At 46.0% G+C, this 10,276-nt stretch overlaps 1 protein-coding gene across 5 annotated transcripts in view; it reads right to left on the bottom strand.

Moving 5' to 3' along the window:
* Positions 1–10,276, bottom strand: part of LOC109577083 (BOLA class I histocompatibility antigen, alpha chain BL3-7) — a 41,694-nt gene that overhangs the window by 6,990 nt on the left and 24,428 nt on the right. For 2 of the 5 annotated variants that reach the window (XM_019985835.2, XM_019985834.2), the window contains exons 2-7: positions 6,381–6,677; positions 4,134–4,409; positions 3,035–3,310; positions 2,823–2,918; positions 2,371–2,421; positions 1,971–2,009 (exon numbers count right to left, since the gene is read on the bottom strand). In XM_019985835.2, the coding sequence (XP_019841394.2) occupies positions 2,005–2,009; positions 2,371–2,421; positions 2,823–2,918; positions 3,035–3,310; positions 4,134–4,409; positions 6,381–6,612 (936 nt within the window). In that variant the 5' untranslated portion in view covers positions 6,613–6,677 and the 3' untranslated portion in view covers positions 1,971–2,004. Of the gene's footprint in view, positions 1–1,190; positions 1,464–1,970; positions 2,010–2,370; positions 2,422–2,822; positions 2,919–3,034; positions 3,311–4,133; positions 4,410–6,380; positions 6,678–9,531; positions 10,237–10,276 lie in introns of those variants that run through there. The other 3 variants (XR_002183488.2, XR_011563267.1, XM_019985833.2) reach the window with 3 other exon arrangements.

The raw sequence follows: 10,276 nt of genomic DNA, 5'->3' as shown, positions 1-10,276 counted from the left end.
ACCAGCCACACCTGCGTCCTCTTCACTCTTCCTTGAATACAGACGCTCTCCTGCCCTTGTGCATTTTCACTGAAGCACCTCTGCCTGGAGAGAACTTCGCCCAGACCTCCTTGTGGGCATTCCCCCATGTCCTTCACATCTTCACTCAGAAGTCACCTTCTCAGTGAGGCCCACTGACCACCCTAGTAACACAGCCACCTTCCCTGTCCCTACACACTCATACTCTGGGTCACCTTCCTCAGAGCACTCACCAACCTCAAAGGGAAACACTCCCTCACTTACTAGGATCATAATGCACACTCTGCCTCTTCTCACTAGAACAAGCTCCACAGGCCAATAACTTTGCCTGACTTTGGTTTTCTGAAATTTCTTAGATGCAAAAATAATGTGTGATGTATCTGACACAACACATAGATTGAATGATAAGTGGACAGCATCTCTGTATTCTGTTGGGCTCTGTGCAACCTCATGGAATGTAGCCCACCAGGCTCCTCTGTCCATGGGATTTTCCAGGCAAGAATACTGGAGGGGGTTGCCATTTCCTTCTCTGGATCTTCGTGACCCAGGGATCAAACCCGGGTCTCCTGCATTGTAGGCAGACTCTGTACCATCTGAGTCACCAGGGAAGTCCATATTCTAAAGGCAGTATCTTTATTAACGTAGCCTAGGGCCACATGCTGTCTTGCGGCAGCTACAGCACAACATTTACTCTGACTGGTGTCAATGCTGCCTTGCTTTTCTCACAAGTGCTGCTCTCCCTCCCTCCCCCACCTCCTTCCTCCCACAGCAACCCTCCTGCACACCACAGCACACAAACTCATGTCCCACTCAAGAAAGCAATGGTCCTTGACCTATGGGTCCTATTTCCCAAACCACTGCAAATCTAAATTAGACTCAGCTTTATAAACCCATGAGTCTGGATTTGAGCCACCACTAGCACTTCTAGAGCTAAGAGCACAGAAAACAGCCTTGGAAGGGGGGTAAGAGCTGGATGAGTCATTTCTGTAGACCACAGACACTACAGTGAGCAGGGGCCCCCTGAGCCTTGGGGGGACAATGACAGGCAAAAATTACTCCTGCTCCTGTAGAGATGGGGGACACCTAGAGGAAATTAAGACTAGAATCCATATGCAAGAACAAGAAGAAGAGTAAGTCTCTATAGAAATAAAGAAAAAAAAAAAAATCAACACCTAAAAGATGAGGACTGAGAACCAGACCCAGTCCTGAGCCCTGGTTGACCCGGCCACATAAGGTCCTCACTGCCCACAGTCCAGAAGACAAGGTTCAGGTGATGTCTCAGTCCTTGTGATCACAGGTCCTGGTGAGACAAGGTTCTACTGAAGAGACAAGGACAAAGATGTTGAGAGGATGATAACAGCAGCGACCATATCAAAGCCCATGATGCTCTGACTGGGCCCAGGCCCCGTCCACACTCAGCTCCTCACAGCCTTCTCCTGCCCCACCTGCAACAGAGTCAGCATAGCAAACACTCAGATTTTAAAAGGTTCTCAGCACTTCCATTCATTTCTCGCACAATTTAAGAATCTTCCTAGCCTTTAATTAACCCACCAACCCCACCTCATGACAAGAATCAGAAAAAACAAATTCAGGACTCCCCTGGTGGTCCAGTGGTTAAGAATCCGCCTGCCAATGCAGGAGACACAGGTTCCATCCCTGCCCCAGGAAGATTCCACATGCCATGGAGCAATTCAGTCTGTGAGCCACTACTACTGAACAGAAGCCATTGTAACGAGAAGCCCATATGCCACAACTAGAGAAAGCCAGTGGCAACAACAAAGACTCAGGGCCAAAAATAAATAAGTAAATAGAAAAAATGAATTCATATCCAGATTCCTACTTTCAATAAGGAGTAAGAAGTTATAACTCAGTGTAACATGGAGTTAAGACAAGGATAGAGATTGCCCAGCCCCACCTCGTCACAAAGGAGGAGGGTGGGGGCGTAAACAAACCTTGTATCACTCAGTTCCAGACAAAGCCGTTCTCTTAGACTGTGAAAGAAAATAATCATGAACAAATTCAGGTCAGTCATCATAAAAGGTCATTCCCAATAGCCCCCCGACATGCTCAAATGTCTCATCAAAGAATCTCCATCACCCAGTGTGTCCTCTCTGCCCCAAGTTCTCTCCCACTGGGGGTCCCTTAAGAGTCTCACTTTTAGGATCAGTGAGAGCATCAGAGCCCAGAGCACTGTTGCTGCCTAGGGGAGAACAATCCAGAACCTGGCGGAAGTCCAGAGATGGGGCTAAAGAAGGAATCACGGGGTGGGTGAGCTCCCCCATTTGCTCCCATTTGCACTATTCCAAGGGTCTCAGGGTTTGCCACCAGACCCTACCTATACTTGGTACTTACTTGCAGTCTGAAAGTAGGTTCTATTTTTTCCATTTGTAGAGTGATAATATCCTGTGAGAAGCCAGGCAGAAGACAGGTCATGAGCCGCTAATGAAACCACCTAGTCCCAGACCCCAGGGAAGTTTCCAGAACTGTGACTGAAAACCCAAGGCAGGACCAAAACCATGATGAAAGTAGGTATGCAGGGCCTGAACCAAGTAGGTATGCCCAGAGGCCTGTCCTCACAGTGACCTTCCCTGACCTTCAATGTCCCCATCACCAGATTCATCATGTTGATACTGGTCTCCATTTTCACATGTGCCTTACAAAGAATAAGTGCAAGCAAAACCCCCAGACTTACCAAGCACAAGTGTGTGGAGGGTACTTTCCAGTAACGAGGCAGGCAAACTTCTACCTGGGCTTGAAACCCCCAGTGAGACAAGAAAACTCAGATCCCTCCCTCACTTCCCTACCTGAGAGCTTCTTTATCCAGATCACAGCTCTAGTGACCACGAGGAGAACCAGGACAACAATGATGCCTGTGATGGGGACGGAGGTCTTCAGAGGTTCTGTGGAAGAAAGGAAAGGGGCCCTGACCTCAGGCATGAATCCTAACCTTGCTGAAGTTCTCCTGAAGGCTCCTGATTACCTGATAATAAGGTTGACCATCCATCCCTCTCCTTACCCCATCTCAGGGTGAGGGGCTCCTGAAGCCCCTCGTGCTGCACACGGCACGTGTATTTCTGCTCCTCTCCAGAAGGCACCACCAGGGCCGCCCACTTCTGGAAGGTTCCGTCTCCTGAAGGTCTGGTCTCCACAAGCTCCATGTCCTGGGTCTGGTCCTCCCCATTGCGCTGCCAGGTCAGTGAGATCTTCGCAGGGTAGAAGCCCAGGGCCCAGCACCTCAGGGTGACCTCACGGTCAGAGATGCGGTGATGAGTCATGTGTGTTTTGGGAGGCTCTGTGGTACACAAAGCAGGGAGGGTGCAGGCCAGGTTTGTTGAGTAGCATCGACTCCAAAGACCAAGCCACCACAACTCCTGATGGCTCATCTGCCAACCAGTGGGAGAAAGGGAACTTCCTCTATCTGAGGGTAGAAGGACCCACAGTAAGCTGAGCCAGCTTCAAGTCAAGGGTGCGGGAACTCAGTCTAACGTTATCCTCCAGGATAAGAGCCCCTTCAAAGGCTCTCGACTCTTGTATCAAGTCTTTGGTCAATGTTTTCTACATACAGGTGTGTATCTAGTGGGAAAGCACCAAAAGGATGAGAAATCTTCAAGACTCTATGAAGCAGCTCTGTGTCCTCCTGAGAGTAGTTTCCTTGGCACTAATAAGAATGAGTGGCTCAGGGAACCTCCCTGGTGGTCCAGTGGTTAAGACTCCATGCTTCCACTGCAGGGGGTTTGGGTTCAATTCCTGGTCAGGGAAGTAAGATTCCAGATACCATGAGGTGTGGTAAAAAACAAAAATAAAAACAAAAATCCAACATTGTGAATCAACTATACTTCAGCAAAATAAATTTTAAAAAATTAAAAAATAAATAATGGGTGGATCAGATGGCACTGCCCAGGAGACTCAAGATAGGAAGTCCCCCCACTCCACATCTATGGCTTGTAGGGAAGTCATCATCAGCACATTGGCCCCAGCCATCCCACGCTAAATATCTCACACCCCTGTGCTGGGTCAGGTCTGGAGGAGATACCCTCACCCACACTCTGCAAAGAAAATGGCCCAAGCTGGGGATGGGGGAAGGGCTGAAAGGCTGGGCTGTGGGAAGTCATTACCAGTGCGGTTCAAGCTCTCCCCTCCAAACGTCAAGTATCTCCACAACCACAGGATGCATTCCTTCTCCAAGTAGTTCTTGTCTCTCTCTATGAAGTTCCCACTGGCCTCCCATTTTTGTTTGGTGTACTGAGCAACGAATGTGGCTGCTGTGTATTGCAGAGGGTCCATATGCAAGCTCAGGTAGTCCTCACCATCATAGCCATACTGCCAGTGCCACGTGGTCCTGCCGTCCTCCAGGAGCTCACAGCCGTAGGTGAACTGGAGGGTGTGGGGGCCTGCCCAGCCCCAGGACAGTGGTGTCAGCCAGTGTCAGTTGGGCACAGTCTGCCCCCAAGGCCTCCCACCCAAGGTTCCAGCCCCCCGATACCTTCCCATCTCTTATCTTCTCCTTAGAGGACATTCAAATTCCATAGACAAACTAGTTTTGCCCTAATAACGATCTCTTTTCATTACAGTCAGTTCTGCTTGAGGAATGGTCTATGGTTGGTTCCAGGAGGTATTGAAAAGGCCATGGATTGGGAGTTACAGATTTGAACTCTGCCATGAACTGTGTGATCTGGGCAAGTTATTCATTCTACATTTATCTTGTATAAAAAGAGGGTTAGATTATGACCTAACAGGTCTCTTCTAGGCTAACAGCCTCAGAGTCTAAGCTCAAGTTCCTGAGAACAGGACCACACTACACAGCATTAACACAGGAGGGGACAATGTACTGAGTAGTTTTCCTTGACAGCTATGGACCAAATTTTATCCCTCCAATATTCACTACGTTGAACCCCTAACCCTTGATGTAACTGTATTCGGAGATACTAGCAAGTAATTAAGTTTAAATGAAGTCACGAGAGTGGCGCCCTAATCCAACAAGGACAAGAGGGGTTAAGGAGCTCTCTCCCTCACTCCATGGGCACACACCAAGGAAAGCGAGAATGTGGCCGACTGCAAGCCAGGAAGTGAGCCCTCACCACAGAGAACCCTGCTGAATCTTGACCTTAGACCTTCCAGTCTCTAGAACAGTCAGAAGATAAATTTCTGGTGCTTAAATCATGCAGTCTGTGGTATTTTGTCATGGTAGGCCAGGCAGACTAATATTCTTACTGTTGTTGTTTAATCGCTAAGTCAGGTCACTTGCTGTTTAGTCACTAGGCTGTGTCCAACTCTTTTGCAACCCAACTTAGCGACGAAAGGACAACAACACAAGATACTAGAGAAAGCAAATAGCATCAACAAGCCCAAACTGCTGAAAAATTTCTCAAATGAATTTCAAAGCCAAATATGAATAAATCTGAGATCACTGCAGCCTGGATTCAGCACACATGCTTCTAAGTTTCCACAGATTCCCAGCTCAAGTTCCTAGTCTAACAAACTTGCATACTCTAACTTTATTGTGTACCATCACTCTCTTCTTATACTGTGAGCCCTTGAAAGGCAGAGTCTACATCAGTGCCTGTAAAGTAACCATCGGATAAACCTTTGTTGAATTCATGTTCCTAGAAGGATCAACGGGAAAAAGCTGAGCAGCCTCAGTATTCAGCTTGAATTATACTTCTCACTGGCTTATGCCTTGATTGGGCTTCAGGGCCCTTTACAAACTTGTTTCAACAGACCTAAAGTCTCAAGAGCCATTAACTAGAAATGATTAAATTTCAGTCCATCCCTTGAGCTCACTAAGACAAATCCTACCCCACGACTTGCTCCACCCTAATTTCCTACTGCTTGGAACATCTTTTATGTTCTTCATAGACCTAAGTAATACATATCCACCTGGTTCTATATAAAGTTCTGCCTCATTCATGAAACTCTGACCACTGGAGTATCTCATCTATGAATCTCAGTAAACTATGGCATTCAAGGAGGTTCCTGTCTTTGACATCTCTGGGTATGCAGTGAAGGGTCAATAAACTTTTCACAGAAGTGTGAGTACCTTCCCATATGAATTATAAGCTCTTTGAAGACAAACATCAGTTTATACTTTTCTGGGTCCCTATTTCTAGCACTCAAAAGATGTTCAGCATATATCCATGACCCAGGAAAACTGCTTAATTAATCTATTAATTATTAATTCTCGTCACACAGACCCTACACCATTGTGACCAGACCAGCTCAGCTTTCATTCTCAAGTGATAACTTGTACATGTTCTTCTGCCCCAGCCTGACCCTATGGGAACACTTGTCAAGAGCCTTTCACCCCTGGGGATTGGTACGAAGTGACAAGCACCACTTCCCTCTGCTTTCTCTGAGGCACCTACTTGTTTGCTTTTGTGCCAGCGCTCTGTTCAGACCATCCTCCTTGGTTTGGTTGTAATATTGCTGTACATTCCTCAGATTTAAGTGGAAAATCTTCATCCGACTTGTGAAGATCTTGGTCTCATCATCAAAGTAACTTGGCTCCTCCCTCAACCAATGAACACAAGACTTTGCCTTCATCTCTTCACTGTCATAGCGAATGAAGGGCTGGTTGTCCACGAAGCCAAAAGCCATAAATGAAGGGACTCCTGGACCCGGTTCAGACACAACTGAGTAGAAATACTGCAGAGAGTGTGATCCTGAGGTGAGAACAAGCAACAGTGGGTCAGAGAGAGCTCCAGAATTTACTGTGTGAGGATCTAGGGAATGAGCGTGTGTCTAATAGGAGACATGGCGCACAACATAAAACAATGAAAAGACAATTACACTCCTCTGCATAAGTGAATATATACAGGGTAAGATTGATTTACTTTAAGGAATTAGCTGGCAAGCCCAAATCTGCAAGGCAGAGCTGCATGTTGGATACCTAAGGAAGACACGATATTGCAGCTTATGTCCAAAGGCAGTCTGAAAGTAGAATTCACTCTTCCTCAGACCTGTCTTCCCCTTAAGGCCTTCAACTGATCAGATAAGGCCTACCCACATTACCAGCTAGGGCAGTAGTCCTGTACCTTTTTGGAACCAGATTCATGGAAGACAGTTTTTCCATGGCCCCAGGGTGGGGGGATGAGAGCGAAGTGCAAATTTTTAAAAACTGAAGTACAGCTGCTTTACAACATTGTGTTGGCTTCAGGTGTACAGCATAGTGATTCAGTATTCTGAAAAATTGTATTCCATAACAGATTAAAGATCATGCGTATAATTTCCTGTGCTGTACAACAAATCCTTGGTGCTTATCTACTTTACTTAGTTTGTATCTACTAATCCCGTATCCCTACTTTGTCCCTCCTCTGTTCTCTCCTCTTTGTAATCCCAAATTTGATTTCTATGTCTGTGAGTCTGTTTCCGTTTTGTAGGTACATTCATTTGTATTATTTTTCAATTCCAAATATAAGTAATCTCAAATAGTATTTTTGTCTGACATTTCACTAAATATAATATTTTCTAGGTCTAGTCACACTGCTATAAATGGCAGTTAAAATACATACATTTTAGTTTATACATTAATTTATGAAGTTATATTGAACATAATTCCATGTTTATCTGCCAATTGAATTCATTCTTCTGTAAATTATTCATAGCGTTTCTGTTTTTAACAGCATTGTTCTTTTTTCCGAAGAACCTCTGCACTTCTACCCCTTGACATGGGCGCCTCCTCTGATGAATAAAGTCCCTCTCACTCTGAACTGACTCTGACCCCACTCAGGTCTAGACTCCATTGAGAAGCACCTACTGAGGTCAGAGGTCATTCCTGAGGACCCAGTGGACATGCAAGCCGGCAGTCCCTGTCTGCTCTCTGCTGATCCCTACTGTGACCCTGCACCTAACAGGGGCTATGCAGGGAGCAAGGCTGTGGTTAGATGTTCGGAGACACTGAACTCCAGGGAGTGATTGTGGAGAGGGAAAAACCACAAAAACAAGAGCAAAAGGAAGACACTGAGCACAAACTCCCCTTTATTCTAAGGCTCAGCCAAGCAGCCATAGCTGGATGACTTTCCATTCAGGCAGATAGGAAATGTATAAATATGGAAATGTTTACACTGTACTCCTATTAAAGCACTCACACCACTTAACGCCTGCACAGAAACTGTTTCCTAAAAATTATCATTGTGCTGGAGCATTTCCTCTGTGGTCTGCCGTTATTTCTTTAATTCTTTTGATGACTGTATGAAGTAGCTGCTTAAATTCCATGTTAGAGGTGAGAAAACTGAAGCTTAGTAGCAAAGCTTTATTTAGAACCCATTTCTCAAAAAAAAAGAACCCATTTCTCCTCCTCTCTTGCTCATAAATAGGTAAGACTTAAAAAAATTCACCCTGCCAGATATGTTTCAGATATGTCAAGAATTTGTTTCATTTTCCACGAGTTGTTACTTGTTGGTCTGGAAACATTTTACCCAGTAATTAAGTCATGAGTCTGGCTTTCCTTCTGGCTTTCTTGGTACACTTCTAGAGTCTGGAGCGCAATAATAGCTGCTGAGAAACTGTGCTAGGAGACCTGTGGCTGGGAACAATGGTTTTGCAAATAACCTGCATGTAGGAAAATGCAAAAATTGTAGCTTAGTGGGTGGTGAGAGTTTTGCATACTGTCCCTATGGGGTTTTCCTGGATGAGCCATATTTAAACAAACACTTCAGTGAAGCCCTTTCCCCATATGAATAAAAGATGAATGTGTGTGCTACGTTATTTTCTTTCAGTTCTGTCATTAATCAAGCTTGTGATCAATTTTTTTTAAGTTATTTAAAATATTTTATCTCATCTTTTTGGATTTGTTTCTGTAAATTCGTATACTCAACATAATGTACTGCTATAATGGAATATGCACATACTTTGTAAATAAATAAACACACTCTAAATTGTAAAGAAAGATGATCTAAAACCTTGAATACCATCCATACCAAATTTTTGCTTCTGGCTGTGCCTTTGCCCTTCCAAAGACTTTAAAAGTAAAAGCGAAAGTGTTAGTCGCTCCCTCCTGAACGACCGCATAGACTGTTCAGTTCAGTTTAGTTCAGTCGCTCAGTTGTGTCCGACTCCTTGCGACCGCGCATAGACTGTAGCCCGCCAAAATCCTGGGGGATTCTCCAGGCAAGAATACTGGAGTGGGAAACCAGGAACATCTATTCTGAGCAAGACTACAGAATTATGACTTCTGACCTGGTTCTGAGATCTGCCAACTTCTTTCTTGTTTACACTGCTGCTGCTGCTAAGTCGCTTCAGTCGTGTTCGACTCTGCGACCCCAAAGACGGCAGCCCACCAGTCTCCTCCACCCTCGGGATTCTCCAGGCAAGAATACTGGAGTAGGTTGCCATTTTTCTCCTCTTGTTTACACTAGCTGCCCTTATTGACAGAGCCCGCACAAATAAGCCAGTGACGGCCTGCACCAAGATTTTCGAAAGTCACCACTAAGCTCCCAGTGATCTGAAAAATTCCACTCTCGGCCGGTTTCAGCTTCTTCCACTCTCCCAGCCCGCCACCCCTCGCTCCCAACTCACGGGTTTGTGTCTCTGGCAGGTATGCTAGGAAGAAATACAAGAGGACAGGGCCCCACAGCATCGCCTTGGCTGTTCCGATTGGCCCCAAGGCTTCCGGGCACGGCTGTGGCACACAGCTCGGAGACCACCGGCTTCACTCGAGCTCTGGACCGCATTAGGGGTGGCGCCTTACGGGAACTGAAACCGCTTGAAAGCGCAAGAAATAGTCGCAGTGGGGGGGCGGAAACTACTACAGAGCACCAGTCACTCAGCGATACGCTGGTCAGGAACACATCTGCGGAACTGAAGCTGAATTTGGAGAAAACGAAAGCCCCAGCATATGGCTTCCCGCATAGCCAATGCCACAGCAAGTCAGCCAGTAGCCCAGGACAGGTCTAGATGGGACCCACCAGCTTGGACTTCAGATCCTAGCCGGGCCTCTCCGCTTCGGAGCCTTGGTTTCTTCCTCATCCAAATGCAAATAAGGTTAATCTGTGTTTGGAAAACTACGGAGAAGTTAAGAGTGACTAGCAGGACTGAAGCGACTTAGCAGCAGCAGCAGCAGCTTGGAAAAATGTAGCCATATATATGTTAAGTGGGGGAACGTGATAAATAATTAAAACTGAATTGATAGCCATGTCAAAACAAAAAACAAAAACAAGGAGCATTAAGGAATTCCCTGGCGGTCCAGTGGTTTGGACTAGGCGCTTTCCCTGCTGAGGACCGCGGGGCAAGAAAAAAAACAATTACGTGTTTAGGGAGGAAA

This window comes from Bos indicus, chromosome 23 (genome assembly GCF_029378745.1).
Source record: "Bos indicus isolate NIAB-ARS_2022 breed Sahiwal x Tharparkar chromosome 23, NIAB-ARS_B.indTharparkar_mat_pri_1.0, whole genome shotgun sequence".
Classification (NCBI taxonomy): Eukaryota; Metazoa; Chordata; class Mammalia; order Artiodactyla; family Bovidae; genus Bos; species Bos indicus.
The sequence above is the reverse complement of the archived record's forward strand: the minus strand, read 5'-3'. Positions and strand labels throughout refer to the sequence as shown.